This window comes from Elephantulus edwardii, unplaced genomic scaffold (genome assembly GCF_000299155.1).
Source record: "Elephantulus edwardii isolate Elephantulus edwardi_28Jun2011 unplaced genomic scaffold, EleEdw1.0 scaffold00110, whole genome shotgun sequence".
Lineage (NCBI taxonomy): Eukaryota > Metazoa > Chordata > Mammalia > Macroscelidea > Macroscelididae > Elephantulus > Elephantulus edwardii.
Genome location: NW_006399860.1, coordinates 512442 through 538557, shown reverse-complemented (window position 1 = coordinate 538557; position 26116 = coordinate 512442). Strand labels below are relative to the sequence as shown.

The 26116-nt window shown below is 48.0% G+C and overlaps 1 protein-coding gene across 2 annotated transcripts; it reads right to left on the bottom strand.

Moving 5' to 3' along the window:
* On the bottom strand, positions 1–24593 carry TMEM9 (transmembrane protein 9). 2 transcript variants are annotated; one of them, XM_006892087.1, is made up of 5 exons: positions 24501–24593; positions 23204–23295; positions 12585–12693; positions 9713–9844; positions 1–163 (listed from the first exon to the last, which is right to left on the bottom strand). In XM_006892087.1, the coding sequence occupies exons 1-5, from the start codon at positions 24564–24566 to the stop codon at positions 11–13; spliced, it is 552 nt and encodes a 183-aa protein (XP_006892149.1). In that variant the 5' UTR covers positions 24567–24593; the 3' UTR covers positions 1–10. The 2 variants fall into 2 exon arrangements, with proteins under 2 accessions (XP_006892149.1, XP_006892150.1); XM_006892088.1 differs by having other exon boundaries at positions 23204–23293; positions 24490–24566.
* Between the last annotated feature and the right edge of the window lie 1523 nt (positions 24594–26116).

Below are 26116 nucleotides of genomic sequence, written 5' to 3'. Positions count from 1 at the left end.
ACCAGCCCGTCTAGCTGAGCATCTTGTGCCGATCGAAGACCGTCTTCCGCTGCTCCTGCACCTGCAGCTTCCACCGCTGCTGGGCGCCCTCCACGCGCTCCAGGACTGTGTTTGCTCGAGGGCCACCGAGGGAGGCGGCCATGGCTGCCATAGAGCGAGCGTCCTACACAGGGAGAAAGAAAAGGGATTAGATACTAGAGTCCTGAGCCTTGAAAACCTGACGTGGAAAAAAATGCCCTAAGAGCCAGCCTGGATTCTGCGAGACTGGAAGGCCCAACTGAGGGGTCTGGGCAGATTCTTCCTTTCCACCTCGAGCCCTGAAAGCAGGCCTGGTGGGTATAGTTTGCTGGGGAAAGAAGGTTCTCCAGGAGTACATGGGGTCCAGCTATAACAACACAGCTAACACATGGCTCAGGTTTGGTCTCCAGCCAGAACCCCACGGGCCTACTCCTAATGTCCAAGAGGCCTAAATGATGTGCTATTGGATGATATGTGAGGATAGGTACCACTGTGGTCTCATCCATGGTGGTACCAGGCAGACCACTGTCCACAGGATGTCAGTCTATAAGGATGTGGGGACTTATTAAGGAGTGTGTACAGATGAAGACCCACAGGCTCTGCTGACAGGGGGTACATCTACCTCGACTGCCTGGGGAAGAGGGGGTGTGACACCACTCAGGGGCCCTGGCAAGGACGGAGACTCAGCGCTCTGGGATCCCCATGTGAGCCTGGCCCAGTCCCTCGCTGGCTATCTGAGGGTAGCTCAGCTCTCTCCCTGCCTACCTCCACGGATCCCCCTGCCCTGTGCTCTGTTGTCTAAGGCAGCATCCTCCCCTAATTACCACTTCTCTGCCTCTGAAGCCCTGGAGCCCATGCATTTCCTGCAGGACCCGAACCTGATCTTTGGGGGGAATTAGAGCCGAGGGCCAGGCCCACGCCCCCATGGGGATTTCCTCCCCAGCTCTCCTTGCCTCTCATCTCCTGCCACACACCTCTTAAGGGATTAGCACACCTCTCTAAGCTCAGAGCCGCCCAGTAAATGCAACTTTGCTTCTAATGCCCTGAGCTGGCACAGCTTCTGTCGCCATGCAGCTGCCAGGCTGGGGAAAAGGGGGGCAGAGAGGGGTAGGGCAGGCCAACAACGAGCTGGAAGTTGCTAAGAGGTGGGCCAGAGAGATAGAGGTGAGGGTGAGAGGTAACTCCTCAGAGTTCCGACTAATTCACATTGTGAACACTGCCCAAGGGAAGTTAGAGCTGGTCAAGGCTCTGTCTAAGGTCCTGAGGTGGACAATCCAGATCCTGTCAGTGAGGCAGGTTCAGCAGCATTGGGCAGGGGGCCTGCTTGGCTGAGTCTAGATGCTGGGGTTCTGTGCCTGGGCTCCAGGGAGCACCCTTCTTGACCTGACTCTTCTAGGTCCACTTCTGAGGGTGAACCCAGCCCGTGCCCACAGTGGCTGATAAGGAGGAAGATCCGAGCCACTTAAGAGCTCTCAATTTCTGTCAATTCCTATACTTCTAGAAGCCTACATGCTTTAACTTAATCCAGACTTTCTTGACAATACCACCTATTACCAGTTACCATCAAGCTGATTCTGACCCACAGCAGCTCAGTAAGACAAGTAGAATTGCTCCATGGGTTTACAGGCCTATAAATCTTTACTGAAGCACACTGACACACCTTTCTCCTGTGGAGCTGATGCAGTGTTTGAACTCTTGACTGTCCCATTAGCAAGCAAATGCTTAATTATGGTGCCACCAGGGCTCCTTATGCTCTCAGCACCCAAACCCCCACTGAATTCCAACTCATAGCAACCATACAGAATAGAACCACCCCTCTGGGTTCCAGGCTGTGTATCTCTACAGAAACAGACTGCACACCCTCCTCTCACAGAGCGGCTGGCACCTTCCTTCTGGGGACCAGACAGCAGTCGAGTGTTTAACCACTACACCGCCCAGGGATTATCAGTAGAAACTACACTTTAACTAATAACCAAATGCATGTCTACATATACATACAGAGTAAGAGAGAATTTTTACAAAACAATGCCTCTCCTACCTTGGTATGATGCAGTCTGCGATTTTTTTCTGCTCTCCTGCATTTCATTTTTTTAAAAATGTTAGTCAATAGTCAAACTGCTTTCATGATGGATGGTGACCCATAGTTTGAAAAACATGGTGGGTTTAGTGTTTAGTACGTAGGTCTAGCGAGGTGAACTAACATATATGCAATGCAATTAGTATACTGGCTATAAGAGTAATAGCCCAAGAAGTGCGTGGTCTGACTCTTCATCAGGGCCAGAAGGAGGCATTTCTTCCTCTTCCAGTGCTCATGCTAACCCTCAGACACAGACACCGCCAGGCTTCGGAGGGGGTGGGGCCCACAGGAGGGGAAGGGACTGCAGCACAGGTGGGAAGCCGGTGCTCGGTGCTCGAGCTGCCTGGGGAGCCTGGGCTGGAGCCAAAGGGCACTGTGAGCCCCTCAGAGCCACAGAGCTGTGTGCCTCGTCACCTGCCCACTGCGCAGACAGCAACAGCTGCTTCCGCAGAACCCCCTGCTCAACTCTCCATGCTGCATCTTCTAACCCACTTTGGCTCCTCTGCAAGATGAACAAAAAAATGGACGTAAAACCAAGACCTCCGGCACACTCCTCTGCACAGCGCCAAGACTGCCTATCCTTTTCTCATTTGAAGTGCTTTGCACAGTCGTTGTTATGTGCCATCCAGTCAATTAGCAACCTGATGTACAACCTCCCTAAACCCTACTCTATCCTGTGCCAATCACACCGTCTCTGATACACCCATCCCGATTATCCCAGTCACTGAATCAATCCACCTCATAGAGGGTCTTCCCCTCCTGCGCTGTCCCTCTACCCTCCCAAGCATGATATCCTTCCCGGATCTGAATCCAGGGTCTGGTACCTACCAGATATGACCGTGGGTAGGTCACTTCCTTCCCTGGACCTATTTCCTCCTCTGGACAGTGAAGACTGCCTGAGCTGTTTCTTAATGAGACTATGAATATAAAGGTATTAGCTGGGCCAGCAAGAAGACACGTTCTCCATCAAAAGAATAACAACTAAGATCTCAACTCAAGGATCTGCTGGGCAGGAGATGCAGGTGGAATGCTGGCCCCTGCCAGGACATCATCTTTCAATTCCCTCTACCCTTTTAGAGCTGAGCAATCAGAGTGGCCACCGTTCCCCGTGTCTGTCAGTCTAGCGTCTGCTGCCCCAGTCTCACTCGGGAAGGTGCTGGCTCCACTAGAATCAACATTCTCGTTTTAGGGACCAGACTGGCTTCTCAACCTCCTTATTATCAGTTTCTTCCCTTCTGGGAAGACAGGTCCTCAGACAGGGCCTTGGGGTGGGATAGCCTGGAGGTGACCCCATAGGACGGGGCTGGGGCACTATGAGGCCAGGGAGGGCACCGGAAGCTTCCGCCCTGCTTCTCCTTCACTGCGCTGCACCTTGGGGAGAGCGTCCTGAGGAGGGGAAGCCAAGAGCAGAGCATTAAGGGAACATGCTGAAATTCACCGCATTACCGCAGTATCATTTGTTTTCCCTTCATGTAAAGTCTTAACAAACAGCTCCTAAGTGGGGGAAAGCTGCTGCTGAGAGGCTCTGTGTTCCCCTCGCTAATAGTCTGATTAAAGGTATTAGACTCCACATCTGTTCCAGAGCCGGCCCAGTGGGGCCTGATGCCTGCCTGCTCTGCAGCAGGGACGGTGGGCGGAGGCAGAGAAACACCCCCATTCCTAACCCTTCTCCTCTGAGGCTGGCTGGCTGGGCTATTTGGAGAGGCAGAGTGGCGGTTAGGGGGCAAGAGCTTGGGTTCCTTGGGGGACCCCGGTGGGACCAGACTAGCATGATATTGACAAGAGCCACAAGGTCTCAGGCACTGTGTGCGGCTTCACCCCAACTTCACAACACTGGTATATGGGAACTATTATATATATATTTTTATGGATGAGGGAACTGAGCCTCTGAAGGATGAACTGCCTCTTTGTCCTGGGCTGCCTGTTAAGTGTCTGAGTCAAGCCTGGAGCCAAGGTCTTTGTGTGCGTTATCCCACATCTCAGCTGAGTGTTTCTTCCGTTGTTTCTACTAAGTTGGAGCCAACATGTGAAGTCAAAGAAGGAGGCTGACCCTTTCCTGCAAGTTTAGAGCAAGGCAAAGTGCTGGTGAGGGAGCCAAAGCATCGGGAGCTTCACGCTAAGCGCTCCTGTTCAGGCCCGGAAGGATCTAGATACTCGCGCGCACTAGCCTGCGTTAAGGATAACCCCCCCCCAGGGGCCTCTCAGACCTTCCCAGGTGGAACGTTCTTTACGCAGCCAGGAAGCAGTGGGTCTGAATCAGAATGGCACTGAGTCTCAACTGGGTCTCTTGATAAGAAACAGATAAGGGAAACTCCCAACCTCAGGGGTTTCCCTCAACTCTTCTCCCTCATCTTACAACTGGACCTCGCCATCTTGATCCTGTCAAACAGCTCAGAATGGCCCAAGCACAAAGCCTTTTAGCAAGATGACCACATAGCTTTCCTTCACTTCCCACGGGAGAGTCTAACCTAAACTCATCCAGCTATAGCCGGATCCTACTGCCTCGCTCAGCTGCACGGTTCTCTCCAACACCTGCACACTGCTACTAGAGGCATCTTTTTCCTGTGACAGGTCCAATAACAACCCTCTGCCCAAACACCTTGGCTGGTGACCCTGCTACTTACAAATAAAACTGTCCCGGGAATGGTCTTCTGAGCTGGCTGGAACACACACTCCCAGACTACCTCCTCCTGCTTTCTGCCACCACACTGGTCCACCTGTCCCTGTCCCTTCACTACCTGAAGTGTCCGCTTCTCTGCCAAGCCATGGCTTGTGCTATCCCGGCCTCCCTATCTGCATCGTTGTTGTTAGGTGCAGTCAAGTTGAGATTATTCATCGCAACTCTGTGAACATACCCGATCCCTGATCTATCCTGAACAATCCTCATGAATACCTAAAAAACCTCATTCTTAAAGACACCAAAGACAAGCTTTCACACACAAATTTCACAAGTATAATAGAATTGTTTTTGGTCAAACATTCTTGTAGGTCACATAACCCTGGTGTGTTCACTTGCCACACAAAGGTAGGTAACTTGTGGTTGCTGTGATGCTGAACACTGTGACACTGATGTGTTAAATGTGATAATGGTTACCCATAGTGGACAGTGTTTGGTGGAGCTCCCCAATTAAAACAAGCTTGGAAGCTGAAATGGCTTGCCTCCAGAAACCCTATGAACCTGGAGAAAGGATGAAAATCATGCCAGTGTTGAGGACTTTCATTCATAGGGTTGCCTATGACTCGACGGCACTTAACAACAACAATGGAGTAAAGGCACCCAGTTGGCACAATGATAAAACATTGATGCAAATGACGGCAAAATATGTTTCTAAGCACGGTGGTCAATTTAAAAGTGTGTGCGGCAACGTGTTTAAACATTTGGCTACTAATCAGAGGTCAGTGGTTACAAGCTAGGAAACTCTGGGCAATTCCACTCTGTTCTATACATGAGTCAGAATCAATGAGACACAATAATATGTTGAGTTAAGAACTATTATATCGACTTCAGATTTAGAAAATGGAACCAAAAGGATATGTATGCATCACAGATCACCTGCTTCCAAAGCTATGTCTTTCACTCCTGTGAAGGACCTGGGACGCACCTGACGGACAATCTAGAAACCTAGAAGCTGTTCTGTCGTCAGGGGAGATGAGGCCATCTGCGTGTCCTCATCAGAGTGGCCTCTCTAGTTTTTCCAGTCAGTTCCCCCAAGCTAGGGTCCTTTCTCAGCACAGTGCTGCCCAGACACCCTCAGATGGAAAAGGTGTGTCCTCAGTGGCCCGATTCTTCTCCCCAGTCCCCACATTGCTGTCATCTCTCTGTGACTGCCAACACACCCCACTCCTATGAGAAGCCCAGAACTGTACTCACAGCCACAGTGGGGTCAGAACTCAGAGGACCCCTTCAGAGTGCGCGGCCCCAGCTATGGGTAACTGAGACATCCAGAGCCTCACAGAAACCCTCATTTCTCTCTCTTCAAAGAGGGCCAAACCTGTACATCTAAAAAAGCCCTGTTTGCCGTTTCAGTCCCAGAAAACATGCTTGCTTCCGCCTTTCAAAGGGCGTCTGAGCCCCGGGATTAGGCCTAATGCCGCTGGAATCCCAGGGGAGGCAGTGCACAGCAATCAGGGGCCACTGAGGCTCTGCCAGCACTTTCAAAGGGAACATGACAGGCTTTCATCTCCCTCCACGGACTGGGTCTGAGGCTGCAGGGGAGGCCGCCCCTTCCTCTTCCAGTTCTGCGGCCTCAGGGCCAGAAAGCGCTTGGCTACGGGCATCAAGGGGATGGAGCCCAGGGACTCCCCCTAATCCTGAGAAATGGTCCTGCCTCTAGATCCCACCTTGCTCTAGGCCCTAGACTCCTGGCAGATGGGGGCTAGAAGCCCCTACCAGTCAGATGGGCCTAGGTTTGCAAGGAACCTTGAATGTCTTCTTCTTGGAGTGAAAGTGAGATTCCTTCCACCACAGGGAGGCTTCATCCTTCCTAATTCTTTTCTAAGAGAATCGTTCTTCAGACCATAGACATGGAGACAGCCATAGTGCACTGTGAGCTGGTGGCCTCGGGCCCTCCTCTCCTCGCCTTGAGTCCCCAGGTCACCCAAATGCCCCTCTCTCCATCTGCACTGAGGAGGGGGTGGGTAAGTAGAACAGCCTTGTACCGTCTAGGATGAAGGTTGTGGGCCTCTGATTATAAAGATCTATTCAGGCCCACGCACCACCCCACCTCTGTTCACTCAATGCTCTTCCATTCACCCTGAGCAGACTCTGAAGTCATCGTGGGCCAAAGCCTTCCTTTGCAGACTAATCCTGAGGAAGGCTAATTTCCCCCAAACCTTTTCCATTAAAGAGGACCCTCCAGGGCTTCTCCCGACTGCCACCTTGTAAAATCTGATCTGATTGTTCCCTGCTCAGCCGTTTCCAGTCTTGGCTCTGTGTTGGGGCTTAAAGCTCTGGCAGCAGAGATACCCACCCTCACTGCTGTCTGGGTTGATTCTGACTCCCGACTCACAGTGCCACTTTAGGACCTGTGAAAATGTCACCGCAGCATCCCTATCCCGGAAACACCTACACCACCACTGGGCTTCCAAGTATAGCAAGAAGGCAAGAGGCCATGTGGACAGGAGAGAGACAGGGCAGCTGGACCCACGCGAGGGCACTGAAACCAGGGATCTAGATGGTCACACAGGGTGAGAGGACAGAGGGGTGATGAGAAATAATGCAAGAAGACAGTCTCCACTGAGGGTGCTTATTGAAATCTCTTCCCTGCCAGCAGTTGCCTGCTGCATCACATGTCAGGGTATGGAAGAGACAAGAGATTGAATACACCCCAGTGCCATGCACCCCAACTCCTTCCTCCTGGTGCAGTAATCTCCTCGCTAGCACATAGCCTGAAAATCTGCACCGAGAACTGGCGGCTCTCTGATAATGCAGGTTCTGTCTGGGCTCGGGATGGACCCAATCAAATTCCTCTTCCCAAGGCCACGTCCACACAGCCAGGCAGCCCCATCTTAACAGGAAAGGGAGGCACACAGGTCTCCAGGGGTGAAAAGCCCTGGGCTCCAAGCCAACAAGGGCGTGCTGCCCTCCCCTCTGGCTCCACTGCTGGGACGGCAGGAGACACAAGGCCATGCCCGAGAGCCATGCATTCCAGGGAAATGGCACTTGGGCTGTGTAATCACCAGGCTGCATCTCTCAATTACTCCTCCAGCCAGGCCTGCAATTACCACCTTACCCCTAATCGCTGAGTGTTTATTAGCAATGCTCTTCTCCTATAGAGCTGCTATTACTGTGCATTAATAACCAGGTAGACACTCAAGGTTTCCTTTTGAATACAGACCACCCAACTGCCAGCACCACTGCTTCTTAGGCCCCAGCTCCAGTGAGGTGAGGCTCTTCCTTTCTGCTCCATGTCTGGCCAAACTCATGTCAGAAGCTGGGGACAGACTGTGACTGGGCCAGGCCAGCACCCGGGGAAAGCACCAGGGCTTGCCCGCGTCCTCCTGCCTGTGCTGGTCCAGGCAGTTTCATGGCTACATGCGTCCTTCCCAGGGCCTGGGAAGGCTCTAAACTCTGGCTGCCAGCTTGCTTACCTCAAGTGACAAAAACACATTACCTGACAAAGAAACCTACCCACTCCACTGTTCAGACTGCTTTATCTGCTAAATTAAGGGCCTTTTCTGACATTTTCGCTCTTAACTCTGCGGTCTTCCATCCTCAGCTTTCCCCTCAATGGGAAAAGCCCTCTCAACAAATACTGAAAGACAGATGGGATATGTCTCCATGAGTTTTACCTCCCTTCAGGTTAAACATTCCCCACTTCTGTCCTCACCCTCTCGGGATGGGGGGTGAGGCCCTGCCCCACGTCAGGCTCCTTTGTACCTTCATCAGCTCACTCGCTCCATCACTAAGCACTCAGGAGCATCTGGCCAGCAGCAAGGACCTACACACAGAGCCAAGAGAGGAGGCCCACACTCTCCCAATTCCCTCAGAGCAGGAGGAGGGAAGGAACCTCGTCCTATCCCAGACACTGCAGACTTTGAGGCAGCTTCCCCGAGGACAGAACCTGCTGGTTATGAACTCGTGCACCGCTAGCTGCCACATCAGTGTGGAAAGGGAGAACTGGACGTGTGCAGTTTTGAGGCCACCCCTCCATCAAGGGCATTTCCCGAGATCACCTGGGGCACTCAGCCCCTGCTTCTTGCTCCCTTGAGCCCTCCTCTGCCCCATGCTGGGCCTTCTCTGCAAGGCATCTGTAACCCTTTAGTACAGACATGTACTAGAAGGCGGGAGCTACTGCTGCTCGTGCTGGGCCTGGATCCAAACCCCTCCAGCTCCCGACGACTGCATGATCCTGATGAGCCTCACAGGCTACTGGCTTCCTTGGTTCCCCATTTCCCAATCAAAGAAAAGTGGGAACTCCTTAGCCACCAAGCCTTTAACAATTGTGATGAAGCCACTGGACAGCTCTGAGTGGCATTATTCCCACATGCCAGCTCACCCCTGAATTCCTCAATATCCCCCCAGCACAGTACATAAGTCATCTCCCAACTTACTGCCTCTCCTGACCGTCTCCCATTTGGGGTCATGGAATACTACTTTCTCCCTCATGGCCCAGGCACTGTGTTTTGCACTGAAGAGGTAAGCACAGAAGTCAGTGGAATCAATGAACAGAACAAAAGAATAAACGAGTTATCCTTGGATTGTGCACCATCCTGTAACCCACACTAAAGGCCCTGGATGAAAAGTGTGATTAAGTAATAGGGCCCTTTTGATCCTCTTTCCCTCTCCTTAGAAATGCAATAGATAGGAAGCCCTGGCTCCTCCTTGCTTGTAGACTGGGGCAGCTTGATGCCAGGTAGTGAGACCAAGCCCAGCTTCACCTGAAATGCAAGGGCCAGTGCCCTGCAGAGGAGAAAACTGAGCCTGAGGGACGTGAAGGACACCACATAGGAAACTACAAACTAGGGCACAAGAGGAAGTGTGAGATGGGGACCCGTCCCCGACCCAGACCCCAGTGACATCAGTCTGGGTTCTGTGCTGGGGACTCGCATGCTGGAGCCCAGGACCACATCTATGACGCAGATGTGCGCAACGCCCCAGCCCCCAGAGCTCATCACCTCATTCTCTTCTTCATTGTGCAGCTGTTCCGTGTATGCGTCCGGCTTTCGAATCAGAGGGTCCACCAGCATCAGGAAGGCCATGTAGAGTAAGAGGGCACCCACCACTGACAGGTAGATGACGATGATGACCTGAGGACAAGACCCAAGCTGTCCTGTGAACCAGCCATGGTAAATCCGGGAGCTGCTGCCCCGAGCGCTGCACTGAGATGGACGGGGGACTGCTTGGGTTAGGCAGGAAAGAAGGTTGTGAAGAAAGTGGTGAAGTGCATTATGTGTAGGGTTGCTAACCCAGAAGGTCGGCAGTTTAAATTCATTAGCTGCTCAATGAAAGAAAGAAGAGATATAACCTTCTTTCATAAAGATTTATAGCCTTGGAAATCTTACTGTTGTTGTTGTTAGGTGCCATTGAGTCGATTACGACTCATAGTGACCCTTTGAGCAACAGATCGGTGCCCTGCCCTCTCCTGTGCCATCCTCACCATCTCGGACACACTTGAGCCCACTGATGCAGTCCTGTGTCAGTCCAACTGGTTGAGGGTCTTCTCTTTCACTCACCCTCCACTTTTGCAAGCATGATGCCGCTCTTCAAGGAATAGCCTCTCCTAGGAACGTGCCCAGAGTAGGAGAGATGAAGCTTTTCCATCCTTGCCTCAAAGGTGCACTCTTGGCTGCATTTTTCCAAGAGGGTTAAAATAATGAGTCAGAAATGACCTGATGGCAGGCTTGGTTTTGCTCTAAATTGAGGGATTTCAGCCAGAAACACTAGCCTAACGGCAGATATAAAGAAAACAGATTTTAAAGAAGCCTGAATCTGACCTCAAAAGGGTCCTAGATGCCTTACTGAGTGAGACAAGCACCGCCTACCAGATAATAGTGTATAAAAAGAATGGAAAGTAATCAGCTGTTATTACAGTTAGGGGCCGAGTCAACCACGACTCATGGCTAATAACAATCAGGCTAATTTGGTGTTTCCCAGTGAGAGTGCACTGGGCGAGTTAAGTAAAACTCTATCAGATATTTAGCCTTCTCGGTGTCTGTAACAGTGCCAGTAACACACTCTAGTTATTAACACAAAAGTGCCCTCATGCATCTCTAAATGGCCCCGGGGGAGTGGTGAATGCCTAACTGAGAGCTCTGAGGCCAAATCATTCACCCAAGACTCAAGCAAGTAAATGCGAGGAGATGTAACATGAAACCAGATAGGCTGACTCCATCTCTAATGTTCTTCTACTTCCTCCATGCCTGGCCACCATTGCCTCCTGGTCCCAGGAGTGGCCCTAGATTGAGGATAAAAATGCCATGTGAATTGAGGAGGGAACCCTGGGACTTCTGAGTGTGTCCAGCCCAGATGACAGTGAAATTCAGTTGGAATAACTTCTTCCCTAGTTGGGGGTATCCGTGTACATTCAGACATTTGGTTTGTACCTCAGAAAGGCTGGGTTTGGGGGCAAGTTTGGGGGGTGGGGTGTGCTCCTAGATAGAAAGACTGGAGGGAAATCTGAGGGATTAGGTAGTTACGTCTGATAAAGTCCTCATATGGTCCCTGTTAACCATGGAGAGGTGACATCTGGCTCAGAACGTAAGGTCTTGGCATCTGGACCCCAGACGGTGGGGTCCACTGGAGCAAGTTCAGAGGAAGGGGGCTTACAGGAGGGGCTGAGTCAGGTGGGAGGACGAAAGGGGTTCAGTCTGCACAGCTTGATGAGGTGATGACTATGAGGCTGGGGGACAGCAGCTGTTTTCTCTGACAGGTGAGAACATAAGAGGAGTTACAGGGTAGGGGGGAAATTGCTGGTCCCCCTCCCCAGGGAATGAGGGAAATAACAACTCCTCTCTAAAAGGAGACACACACTGGAGGATTTGGAAAGTTTTTTAAATTGATGAGAACTATTTTCTGGTACTATTTTTAGATTCTCCTAGATTCTTTTGGAAGCTGGAGTGGCATCCACTTCCTAAACAACATGCCTCCAAAAACTCCATGAACTTTGATAAATGTCGATAGTTGTAAAGGGACTTCAGGCCTTTTGTTCATAGGGTCGCTATGAGTCGTGCTCAACTCGAAGGCAATCAACAACCACTTAGATTCTTTGGAGGAAAAGCAGAATTAAGCATAAGAACTGTAACAGGAAATCAGAACGCACTGCTTGACATGGGATGGTTTCAACATGAACTAGGAGAGCTAGAGAAGGGAACTGGTTTCTGCTGAGTGTATTGCCAGGCCCAGGGGCAGACAAAGATCTGGAAAGTCCTTCTTCATCCTTCCTCATCTTTTCCTGGTGATGGGTCACATCTGTGACTGCTTTTCCAAATCCACTCAAATCATTGTTGAGAACAAGGTTCAAGGGACAAACAAAAGCAAGCATTCTGATGCCCTCATGCCCAGGTCCTAGCCTCAGGCCCCTGCCCTAGTCCACAGGTCTGGAGAATTTCTAGAGGAGTTCAACATTACTTTGAAGCTTAGTAGGCTCGAGGACGACAGGCACAGTTTCTATCTTGCTTACAGCACCTTGCACAGTACCTAGAAGGTACTGCCCAAAGGAAATTTGTTAAATGACTAGAAGAGATGAAGGGGGGAAATCAGAAAGAATCGAAGAAAGGGAGTCTCCACCATCGCTCCCAGGGCTCTTGTCTGCCAGTAACAGCAGCCACTGGAAAGACATCAAGCTCCAAGGAGACTAGAAGGCTGATCCTGTGTTAGCATCTAAGTCAGCCTAGAAGTAGCCTCACAGACCCTAGAATGTTCCAGGGTAAAGTGAAGGGCTGTGGGTGTAGAACATGCAGGAAGCAGGGAGGTGAGGGTCTATGATGGTATGCAGGGTCTCACAGATGGGCTCCCCCAGACAGTCCAGAGTCCTGGGTGCAGTGTTACCTTGATGGTGGTGGTGCTGCGCTCCTCATACCTGCACTCACACAGCAGGCAATAGGCCTCCACATCATGACCAGGCACCGGCATGGGCTCCACCACGTGCAGGCAGTTACTGCAATGCAGAGACAGACAGGATCACAGGGACAGGGCCAGGAAAGGAGCAGAAAACATCAAGGAAACTGGAGGCCTGGGGAGGTGAGAGGCAGGGTAGGAGATTGGTGAATGAGGTTCCCTGAGAGAAATTAGTAAGGGATTCAATAATGGCCAGGGTCTTCTACCCATCAGAACTAGTTCTCCAAATCGGACCTGTAATGTTGGTGCTAAAAATGTCAACATTACCAAAGTTTTGTTCTCAGCTGCTTCCTTTTGTTCATGGTAGATCCCCCTAGGTAGGCTCATCTATTCCTCATTTATCGACCCTCTTATTACCTGGCATTTTTGCATTTACAACAATCGTTTTTAAAAAATGTTCTATCCAACTATTTTGTGCATTAATGACACCTGTCTGGCACTAACAAACACAACAGTATGAAGTGCAAACAATGCTGGCTGTGCCAGCTACGTGTCAGCTTGGCTGAGCCATGATTCTCAGTGGTGTGGCATCTATGCGATGATGTAATTTAGTAATGATGCTATTGCCAGTGTTGTTACGTGCCATCGGGTCAGAACTGACCCATAATTAACCCTTCAATGAGTTTTCGGAGACTGTAAATCACACAGGAGACTACACATTTTTCCCCCAAGGCACAACTAGTGGATTCGAACCACCTGCCTTTGGGTTGGCAGCACAACTCCTTACCCACTATGCCACCAAAGCTCCCTAGTAATGATGTAGTCATTCTTCATTTCTGCATGACACCGATTTTCACCTAATGACTTTAGAACCTAACAATGTCGATAAGGGAAGAGGAAGAGTGGATACAATCCCAAGATAACCACTCAGGGCTGATGAGTCATAGGTTAGAAATCTCCTGTCAAGACTACTATCCTACATTCTGATAACTCTTATCCCTGCTCTCCTACCCTTACCAGTGCAGGTGGCATCAAGGTGTTCCTCCCCACCCTCCACACCCACCACCCCCTCACACCCACCCCTCCACACTCTGCCCTCAATTCCCCAGCCCTGCAGACGAGCTCCTTGGTCTGTGTTCCTAATTACAAAGAACAAGTTCCGTTTCTGTTTCACTAACCAAATCGAGAACCAGGGAATCATCTTTGACAAGGCTTTCCCCCATCATTTATAAATTAATCAAATGCCATTGATTTTTATCTCCTAAAAAAACCCAAACAAACCCTAAAATGAACTTTATTTTTTTTTTTTACAACTGACCCAGTCTCCTTATTGCCTACTGCACCGTAGGTTAACCCTGGCCCAACACTACCTTCACACAGCTGTAAGCCAAGTTATCTAAAAGAAATTCTGACCACGTCAACACAGGGTCAGGGTAGAGTGTTCTGAGTGTCCACTCCAGCCTTGTGAAGCTGTCCATCACTTGTCACTGCTCACCCGCCCCTCACCCTTCAATGATGTTCCCAAGATGAGCCATGTCCACTGCCTTGACGTGTCCCACACCCTCTACCAGGAATGTGTTGTTTTGTCAGCCACCCATCACTTCTGCATCCTGCTTTGCCTTCCAGATTCAGTTAGAATCTCACTCCTCCTCTCAATAGCCAGCTCCCCCCATTCATCTCTCTCACAGTGCACTGTAACCATCATTTTCTATGTACTGTCTCCTCAGTACACGTCGTTTCTTAAAGACAGGAGTCATATCCCAGCCATGTCCACATCCCCAGCGTTTCATGCTTGCTAGAGCAGGGCTCTGTAACTGCTAAATGAGCTACATGCTCTCTCTAGTCTAAGCCCACTTTTACCTAACCATGCTCCTGAGTAAGATGGGCTAAACATCACAGGTCCCACATTTAAAAAGGGAAACCGAGGCACAGGAAGGCAAAGTGCCATTTTCTCAGCAGTGGAAACCAGGATGCAGATGCAGGTTCTTGCACTCAGTGAGGGTGGACTGAGCTCCCATCTCGAGACTCTCTTTCAACCTCCTCAAATCAACATGCTTCCATTCACTTGGTTTATAGGCAACAGGAAGAATGCCAAACACCATACAGAACTCGTCCTTATCTTTACCATTCAGGAAAGCAAAGTCATAATCCCTTGGGTTCATAAAGGTGACCAGGATCATGGTGGGATGGACAGGCAGGCCTGGCCCTACCCCAGATCTGCCACATCCAGCGTTTGTCCCTGGGATATTTAGAAGTTGGAGATGATGACATTTAAGGCCCCTTCAGTTCTGACAGGGCCTGGGATCTCTCTCAGACTATCCCAGAAAACAATCAGGCCTGTCCTTCAGAGCCCCCAAAGGTCCTTCGAGACATGGCATCAAGGACATGCAGTGTGAAGACCAAGTGGTACCCAATATGTGGTATTAAGACCCAGTATCAGGTTTTTTGCTGTGGAGCAGATGTTGACCCCATGTGTATCAAGAGTACAAGTGTACCCGATAGAACTGTTTGTCAATGGCTGGCTTTTCATATATAGATTACCAGGACTTCCATCCAAGGCATCTCTGGATAGAGATCAACTCCCGACTTCCAGTTGGCTGTTGAGCACATTAACCCTTTGGACCAGCCAAGGACTCCAGTATGTGGCACACGGGAATGTACTGAAACCTTTTCTGATCCCAGTTTCACCTCTGCGCGTGAGAGGGCCTTCCCTGATAATACTATATGCACCCTGTCTGGCCATCCACACAGTCTCCTGGAGGTACTGCTGGACAAGGTACACATGTGGTCCTAGGCTGACATTCCTGATTAAAGGAAACATAACCTTCCTTTCTCTAGCAAATCTCTACAAGCCTCTTGGGCATTCGCTCTTTCCTCTTTCTGAGCCCCTTGGGGACCTGGGTTTGAAAGATCTCTCCAGTGATGCAGTCAGATATATAGACTTATCGCAGGGCCAAGATGGTTTATCAGGCGAGCCGGGAGGAGCTGAACCCAACAATTCTTCAAATCAGGACCCTGTTACTCAAAGCAAGAGACTGAGAAGTAAGGGGAAGAGCAAAAATGGAACTATACTATTTCTGGTAGTTTTGTCTTGCTATGTGTCTCCTTTTGCAGATCAATGACACTGAAACACTTCATTGACTGGTTAGGAAATGGTAAGTGGAAAAGGCTAAAGGGAAAAACAAGCTAGATTTAATTCTTGTTCTTCTGCTTATTCTGTGATTGCATATATGTTGTAGCAGATATGTGGCATAGTTCATAGAGTTGTGCTGCTGACCCAAAAGTGGTACCTCTGCTGGTTCTAGTCCCCTGTCCACTCTGTGAGAGAAAGACTGGCAATCTCCTCCTGTGTGTGTGATTTTACAACCTCGGAAACCTGCTAGGTCAGCTATGACTCAGTTCCAAGCAACTTGACAATAATGAGCTCATACCTGAGGGTTTCAGTTCCCTCGTGTACAGATGGACGAAGAACTAGATGAGTGTCTTTCAAACTCTACTCTTTTGAGTAACCCAGGATCTACTGTGAAGGACGAAAGAGGTGGTGAGGGGGGTCACTGAGGGGTTCATCTCTTTTCAGTCAGAACAACTCTTTATGCTTTTCACATTTTATCTCTAAAAAGACCTTGTTTTGTAGAAGGAACTTATTTTTTAAGTTTGAAATCCACTGAACTAGTCAGCATTTTCAGTTCCTTCCTGCTCTAGGATTCTTTGTGTGGCATATCTCCTGGCCTGATCCATCAACGGACAAAAGTGTTTGGGTTTCTGTCTTTATATAAGCATGTGGTGGTGAGCTTCCAACACTAGATGGCAGGATACCGACAATGCCCCAGGGGTAAAAACAAAACCATCGCCACAGGGTCAATGCCAACTCAAAATGACCCTGGAGGGCAGAGCAGAACAGAACATGGGGATTTAAATCTTTACAGAAGAATGCCTTCTCTTTTTTCCAAGAAAGATGTATTGAAAGCAGAAAGGTGTGGCCTTTGGGTTAGCAGCACAACTCCCTACAGACTATCCACGAGAGCTCCCTAAACTTTGGATTGACAATCCGATCTTTTAACCAGTAACACAGAAAAAACAAGTGGCTTGGCCATTAAATCTAAAGACTGCAATTCAGACTGTTTTGGCTTAATTCTGTACAGCGTAGTGGAAGTGGTCTCTTAGCAATGGGCCAAGGCAACACCAGAGTGGAATTGTACCAGAAACCAGAAGAAAACTCTCATGCCGAACCCTCATCTCCACCCCTAGGAGGCTCTACCCTTAAAGAAGTACCAAGCAAGTTCAGGCCAACACCCACTGCCACTGGATCCTACAAGCCCCCGGCCACTGGGTCCTGCCCTCCTGCCTCAGTTTCCACCCACTACCACTCTTAATGGAGCGGTCTTAAAATTCCTCATTTAAGATTGTTTATAATGAAGTCTCCTAAACCAAACTTCAGTAAGAAGTAAGGTATAAAACAGCCCCACAATTACCCCCCCCCAAAAAAAGAAAAAAAAAAACACAAAAAAACCCACTATAGCCCCAAAGATCCAGAGAGAAGACTCCTTCCTCTATGGGTGCCTGAACTTGGATTTTTAGAACACAGTAATTCTAACACACAGATAAAGCAGTTGAAATCGAGTCAGCGTCAACTCATGGTGAGCTTGTGTGTATCAGTAGAACTGAGATCTACGGATCTCAATGATTGATTTTCTGAAGTACCTCGTCTGATAGCGCTGGGTTGTCTGTGGCTGGCCTGGAGGCTCCTGTGCAGTGGTTCCACTCTAGAAGTTGGTTTCTTGCACCTTGCTGAGGGTCATGTAAGGGAAGTTTTGGTTTATGTTATTGGTTTTTTTCCCCCTCCAATGTTGGGATGAACATTTTTTAAGTGGTACAGCAATTGTCTATTTGCTGTACTGAAGTAATCTGGAGTTGCTGTGATGTTGAACACTGTGCCATAGTTGTGTCAAATACCATACGGATTACTCATCATGGACAATGCTTTGCGGAGCTTCCAGATTGATTCAGGTTTGGAGGCGGGAGTGGCATCCACTTCCTTAACCAGATGCCTCTGGAAACTCCATGAACATAGAGAAATGAGGTTAATTATAGAACAGAGTTTAGGTATTTTACTTATAGGGTCGCTATGAGTCGTATTTGACTTAACAGCTCTTAACCACTGCTAAGTGAGACTAGTGTTGTTATATCTTGGAGGAACATTCTTCTACTTGTATATCACTCTTTGCGTCAATTAGCTTCCTGAGGCAATCTGGGTTTGCTGTGATGCTGAACCTTGTGCCATTGGGGTGTCAAACGCCATAATGGTTTCCTAATGTGGACAGTGTTTGGTGGAGCTCCCAGTTGTAAAACATGTTTGGGAGCAAGATTGGCATCCGCTTCCTAAACCACATGCCTATGGAAACACTATTAACTTGGAAAAATGACGACAGTTATAGAAAGGCATTAGGTTTTTTGTTCATAGAGTCGGTATGAGTCATGTTTGACTCGATGGCAATCAACAACCACAGCAGCTCATCTGATTTTTTTCCCTCCAAGCTATTTCTGGGTGAATGAAGCCTCCAGATTTTAGTTTAGAAGGTAAGCATGTAAACAGTTTGCAGCTAAAGTCAGGTACTGCAGAGCTGACTAGGACTTAGTGCCTTTATGAACATTGGATCTGAACCTCGCTCTAACCTGTGCCACGCTCACTGATATACTAGCTCATTCTTACAGTCACAGATGTTGATCCATCTTGTTGAGGATCTTCCTTTCTTTTGCTGACTCTCTACCTTCCTAAGCAGGAGTCTTTTCCAAAGGACTGTCCTCTCCTGACAAAATGCCCAAAGTATGTGAGATGGAAGTTTCACCATCCTTGCTTCTAAGGACATCCTGGCTGCACTTTCTCTAAGATATATCTGTTCTTTTGGCAATTCTTGGAATATTCAGTACTATTTTTCCAACACCACAACTCAAAAAGGCATCAATTCTTCTTTTTTCATCATTATTCACTTTCCAACTTTCAGATGCACATCAAGTCACTGAAAAGGCTTCGGCCTGGTTCAGGCACATTGTAGTCTTTAAATTGACATCACTGCTCCTTAGCACCTTTGGGAAGTACTTGATAGCAGATTTTCCCAGTGCAACATATCTTTTGAGTTCTTGATTGCTGGTCCAAGGGTGTGAGAGATCAAAAAACCAAACCCATTGCCCTCAAGTCAAGTTCAACTCATAACCACCCAATAGGACAGAGTAGAACTGCCCTGCTATAGGATTTCCAAGGCTATAATTTTTATGGAAGTCGAAAAGAGCAAGGACCACATGGGGAAGGCCATACCTAATCTTTACCAACTTCACAAGGTGAACTGTCCCCGTCAACAGCACTAATAACACAAATCCAATTCCCTGAGGTGAGTCATGTTCTCCATGTTCCTATACCTCCTTCTACTCATCTCAACACCAATCTTACTGCGTTACTGGGTCCAAAATCTGATGTGATAGCTCACAGACTACACATAATAATGTTGGGGAAGTTAAAAGGTTATAATCCAGATTAATAGCAGAACTCAGTGAGAACAGCTTCCTGACTGTGTTCATAGTCACCTCAGCCTTGACCCTTGCTTGTGACTTAAGGCCAGTGTTAGAAAGTTCTCAGTCCTGCCAATATTGGCTTCCTACCCTCAGTTTTCCAACAAACTTGGGCAAAGGCTCTTAGCTCCAGTTCCAGTGGTGTGGTAATCCCAAGGTCTCATCTCACATCAAGTCTGGTTTAGCTATGGCTACTGTTGCCACATGTGTAGCTGGAGCAAAAATTTCTGGGCCCAAACGTGTTACACCCTCTTGCTGCTGTTGCTTCTTCACTGGAAGGGATGGTCTCATTTTCTTGATGCTGATTGCTCAATTTAATGGTAAGACTAGCCAATCTTCTTGTGGATCAGTGAGACTAGCCAATCCCCTTGTGGGAGAAGATAACCAATCCCCTTGTGGATAGGCAATTCCATTGTGAATTGGAAGACAGCCAGTCCCCTTGTGGATTGGTTAACATGCCCCATTCACTTATCTCCACCCTTCTACTACATGGCAAAGTCAAATAATGGCTAGGAAAATCATATTGCAAGATAAACTGCACAGGAAATAGACTGTCACTTCCTTCTTCTGCAGAGGTTTGAAATGCTGACCTTGCAGTTAGCATCAAGCACTTTAACTACAGTGTCATCAAGTCAATTCAGCTTTACAGTAACACAACAGGACAGACTAGATTGGAGTAGCCAATATGGACTTTCTAGTTAGCATTCAAGCTCTTAACTACCGCACAATCAGGGCTTAGTGTAGTGATGTTGTTCACTTGACTCCAATTTACAGCAATCCTATGTAGAACTGAATGAGCCTCAGATCCTGTGTCATTCTCACAATCTCTGCTGTCCACTGTTATCATCATTGTGTCAATCCACCTTATTGAGGGTCTGTCTCTCTTCTGCTGACCTTCTGCTTTTTCAAGCACGATGTCCTTCTCCATGGATCAGCCCCTCTTGATAATACATCAAGCGCAAGTGAGACAAAGTCTTACCATCCTTATTAATAAGGAGCATTCTGGCTGTACTTCTTCTAACATAGATTTGTTTGTTCTTTTGGTGGCTGTTGTTATGTGCCATCAAGTTGCCTTTGACTCATAATCATCCTATGCTCAATAGCTCTGAACTCTGGCCTATCTTGAGCCAGTCTCACTGACTCTGATATACCTACTCCTATTACCATGTCAATCCATCTCATCCAGGGTCTTCCTGTCTTGCACTGTTCCTCCGCCCCCTAAGCATGATGTCCTTCTTTAAGGACTGGTCTCTCCTGGCAACATGTCCAAAGTGTGTAAGATGGAGCTTCAAAGTCTTTTTCAGTAACACCATAATTCAAAGGCGTCAATTCCTCTTTAGTCTTCTTTATTCATTGTCCAACTTTCATATGCATAACAAGCAATAATCCATAAAAACCCACTGCATCCACTGGTGCTCACATAAGAAGCACGGGATGTAGCCTTGCTATCTGTATCTTTAGCTGTAAGATAAAATAGTTTAATTGCTGATGCTTTTTAACTAAGGGAGCTCTGACAGCCTTGTGGTAAGAAGTAGTACTGTCAACCCAAAGTCAGACAATTCTAATCTACCAACTGCTCTGAGAAAGATAGAAAATCTCCTCCTGTTCAATTTACATTCTCTGAAGACTCAGGACCAGCAGCTATGGATCAGCTGAGTCTTTTTTACTTGATGGTACATAACACCACCATCACATGTGAACAACAATCACAGATGCAATTTGGATCAGAGAGGCTGCTCTCAGAATTTCATGTCTTGTAGCTTATGAATCAGGAGGAGTAAATAGTGTTGAGTGCTGCAGGAAGAGTTCACGTTTCATAGGTTATATGAGAGGTCTAATAATGGGTACATGGGCACTGATACTACAACAATTACAAATAGTATCAACTAACATTGATACAGAGAAGATTAACATGGCCCCTGTGCCAGGGTGACATGCGAATTCTTGAAGCACTCTGTATTTTCGACTGTAACAACGGAGTCGAGCATATCAGAGATGATGAGGACGGCACAGGATAGGGCAAGGTTGAGATCCATTGTTTATAGGGTAGCTGTGACTTGTAGTTGATTTGACGGCACCTAACCACCACCACAACTATGTCAAGGAGCAACACGTAGCCATGTGAAGAAGCTCTAGTGTCAAAGTCTACAAAGAAATACACTATCAGCAGATGGGCACTCTCTTCCCGCGTGATTTAGAGCCTCAGAAACTCACTGGCGGGTCTGCTATAAGCCAGTTCCAACTCAATGATGGTGAGTTTTATATCTAAACTACCAGACAATTAACAAGTGGGAAAGCTAGATGAGAAGCCAGGCAGGCCTGATCTAGACTACGTGCATCTAAGTAGACTACCGCTCACAAAGTCATACACATACCATTTCAAGTTGGAAATTCAGTTAGTTTACATAAGTCTCAAATCACCTAAGGAATGTTAAGAAATGTTACTGCTTCTCAACCCATATTTAATCAGCATTAATTGCAGCAGCAGCAGAGTGGTGCTGGGGACCTGTATCTCCATAAAGCTCACTTGATGATCCTAATTTACAACCACATACAAGAAACTCTGGCCCAGGTCCCTATCCCATGTTCATTTCTTCTGCTGTCACCAGATCAAGGAGTCAGTCATCCATCTGTGCTCAGATCTCTCCAACTATAGGACTCCCCGTTTTGGAAGCAGCCCGGATTAGAAATTCTTCCAAATTGACAAATCCACAATCATCAAGTTAACTTTGACTCATTATGACCTATAGAACAGAGTAGACACTGCCTCATCTTTGAGTAGTAGCTAGTGGGTTTGAACCTCTGACTGTACAGTTAGTAGGAAGTTTATCTACTCACATTCCAATCTGTCTACTTGAAGTTTCATTCACTGGTTCCAAATCTACACCAGGAAAGCACATTGAACACAGCTGAGCCACACAAGAAAGAGCCTCTACTCCCCAGGTACTTCCAATCCCTACAAGTCAGCCCTCCTCCTGGTTTTTGCCAACCATGTGTCCAAGCGCTCTCTTCTCCAGGCTACTTCTAGTTCCTTCAACAATTCCTCTAGGATATGTCGAAACTTTCCTCACAAGCCTGGCCTCTCTTCTCTGAGTGAAGTCTTCTTCTTTCTTCCTTTTAAAAAGTACTCTGAACAAACAGGCAAAATCTTCATTTTAGTTGAGTCAGAACTGACTCGTAACTGACCCTCCACTGCATTTCCAAGGCTATGAAACACATAGGGAAATTTTCATGTTTGTCCTGTGGAGCTACTGATGGATTCAAACTGTCAAGAAAGCTGTGGTCTGTGGGTTAGCAGTGTTACACCATACAGACTTCCCTGCCAGAGCTCTCTTTCACAGGAAGGCACCTCAAAATGAATCAGATTTCCATGGTATAACTGAGGTTCTTTATCTAGGGTTTTTGTCTCTGCAATTATTTAATGGGACCAATATCCATCCCATTAACAAGTGTGTTGAGACTAGCATAAAATAGCACATGAAACAAAGACTTTTGAAAAAGAACAGAATATTCTATAACATAAGGCCACTAATACTTACCTCACCCAACGTTCTAACTACCTTTTAGCATCAGTGAAGAGCCAAATCCTTACATCAGTGAAAACCCAAATTCAAAGCAAAATTCTCTGACCAAAACCCTCTCAGTTGGATGAATATGTGTAGATCTTGTTTGCAATTAGCTGTGTATCTGTAAACAAAATACTCAGGAGAGAAACAATCTTCCAGGAAGTTCAACTCAACTAACTGACTTTTGACAAGTCAATTTTGACGCAATGAGACAGAATGAGACCATAGCATCATGTTTTGTTATTATGTGACATCCAATTGAAACAGACTCATAGCTGACCCTCTAGGATGTTTTCTGAGGCTGTGATTCGCATAAGCAGAGGCTGTCCATCTTTTACCCCAGATGCAGATTTAGGGGTGGGGTGGAGGCAAGGTTCAAACACCACTACCAGGATGCCTTAGGGACTCTAAAGATCCTAGTAAACAGGCATAGCCTCATCTAGATGTAGCAGCCAAGGGCCAGCCCAGGCAATGTCTTACCAGTCCTTCTGCGACACATTCTGGTTGTAAATATGCCCACTAATGTTTCTGTATGGCGGACAGATGCATTTGCACCGAATATCTTCAGAACTCTGGAAGAAAAACAACAGATCAGGTGGGAAGGGCCCCTGGGTTCAGGTCTAGCAATGTTCCCACCTTTTAACCTCCTGTTCTCTATGCATACTTTTGAGCGCCCTCCCACCCCTGGCCTCTGCAGAGTAAGTGCTACATCACAGGAATGTTAGGATAGACTAGTTGGAAAAGACTCACAGAAAGCGGTCTAGATCAGCCACTCTCTAAGTGGGGTGCTTGGGGCCCTCATCCTGTTCTTACATATGTGTGTACTCTCTCACTCCCATTCTCACTCCCATTCCATTTCCAATTTCCTTGGATAGGACTGGCAGAAGAAAAATGCCAGAGGTTAGTAAGGAAATACAGTTATTTCAATGGGAATATTCAAGTAGCCTCACAGAAACGTTCTTTCCCTTGGGATGAGATAAGAGGCAGCAGTACAATTTTCATTCCAGCTAGCAAAACTCTCAGAATCAACCATAGTTCAAGGTCTTCCACAGAGATCCAGGTCTAACTCTCTTGCCCTCAGAGAATGGAAGTTACCTCAAGAGTCTTTGTTTGTTGTTATTGTTTGTTAGGCAGATAGGAGTCAGAATGGACTCATAGCTGACCCACCAGCAGGTTTTCAGAGGCTGTCAATCACACAAGAGGAGATGGCCTATCTTTCTCCCCCGGAGCAACTGCTAGATTCAAATCACATGGGTTGGCAGCACACCTCCTTACCCACTAGGCCACCAGAGCTCCCTTTCCTATGTAATCTATATTTTTTAAGTTGTTTGGAGTCCAGTTCCTGGTGACCTTATGTGTGAAGAGTAAACTGTAGAACTGCTAGACAGAGCTTTCAAAGCTGCAACTTTTCAGATAGAGATCACCAGTTCTGTCTTCAAAAGTGCATTTAGGTGAGTTCAAACCACCCACCAGACAACCTGTTTGCTCCTCCTTAGTTACTGAGCACTTAGCTTTCTGCACCAACCAGCCCCATTTTACACAGAAGCAAAGGAAAGTTGCTGGGATTCCAACTCCAGCCAGTCTGACCCAGCACGGGTGCTCTGCAACATGCCAGCACAACTGTCCGCTCATCTCTCCACCCATTTGGTATGCCCTTAGGGAGGCCAGCAGTGCCGAGCCTGAAGCAACATTCCTCCAAAGGCCTGGCTCACGCTGAGCAAGGGGCAGGATCTGAGCAGCAGCTATCTATAGAGTCACGGGTGCACCGGGTGCTCACCTTGCTGGCTTCTGCTGGGAGTATTAGCAAACATCCGACCACCACCGCGAAAGAAAGGAGCTTCATGCTTACTCAGACTTGCCGGGCCTGCAAGAGTACTGGAAGAAACGTAGTATTGGGAAAGAGGAAGGCACACCAAAGCCGGCCAGCAGCCCCTTAACCCTCTAGCCAGGACTGGGAATGGAGTCTGGGACTGGGAGCTAGCATCTCAGGGCCTCCTGAGCCCCAACATCGCAATGCTGTTTCCCCAAGTCTTTGCTTCTCCTTGCCCACCTAGTGTAGCCAGTAAGAGCGGGTTCCGGGGGGCTGGGCCTCCAGGAGACACGGCCTTCCCAGGCCTAGCGTTCCTCCAAGGCCGACTCTGACCCTCGCAGTCCCACCGCCCTCCGCCATCTCCACCTCCACCAGCCCCAGCAGCTTTTTTCCCACTTAGACCCAACGGGAACTTTGGATCCAGAGCCTGGGAGCCCTGATCCGACTGTGAATCTCAGTGCCCAACGCGTCCAAGGCTCTTCAGCTGGGCTGGGGCCCCTAAAAGGATCGCATCTCCCCCTACAACACCCCAGTCCTGTACCTGGAAGCCTGGCTTCAGCGTCACACTAACCATCAAGTTCCGCCCCTTTCCGTCCTCTATTGGCTAGTAGAGCAGTCGCTCAGCCTAACTGTTCTATCACCAAGGCAACAAGACCCACCTTCCCCAAGGTGAAGGGACAGAGAGACAATTCTCTAACCCGACCAAGCAAGAAAAGGAACGTCAGCCTTCTGAGCTAGAAACGAAGAAAGGGCTTGCCTATAAAACTCCTAATGTAGAGTTTGGATGAGGAGCTAATCTTACTCCTTTTGCTGTTAAAAGGGGCAAGCACTTTATAAACTATAAAGTTGTTAGCAATCACCCCTAAGTTAAACCAAACTCACTGCCATTAAGTCGCGTCCGATTTACAGCGACCCTCACAGCGACTCTCAATACAGTTTCCCAGGCTATCTATCTTTCCAAGAGAAGGTTTCTGGAAGAGAAATGTTTGGTGGAGAGATATGATGAAGGATAAGAATTGGCAGGGACAAAGGTCCGATGGCATTTTAAAAGGGCTAATATGAGCAAAATTGGATGTAGGAGATAGCTAGTGGGGAGGAACCAAAGATAAAATGAGCTGGGAAAGGGCAGTCTTGCTGATCAGAAATTAAATGCCAGAAAGGAGCCTGGATTTGGTGCACTGGAGTGCTGCAAGGAGTGTCTAGAAATGAGTTAAGCCCTTGCTGAACATGGTTGGAGAAATATAGAAGCAGAGTAGAGAAAGGATGTGAAATGAACATAGTGAGCAGAGTATTAGCATAGTAGAGAGGGCAAACAGGCTGACCATGAGATTACTTAACGGGCTAACCATGAGGTGACCATTAGATGGTCACCTAAGTGGACTTAATCTAGGGAATTGGAAGGAGTCAAAGATCAATTAGAACTAAGACCTGGAACTTGAGAAATGCAGAATAATCTCAAGAGGAAAGTGAGAAACCTCGCATATGTTTGACATGGAAGGCAGTGAGCTCAGCATACTGGGTACATCTAATCTCCAAAGGGTCTTCACTGGAAGTGACTGAGACCTAGCCCCATACATATGTCC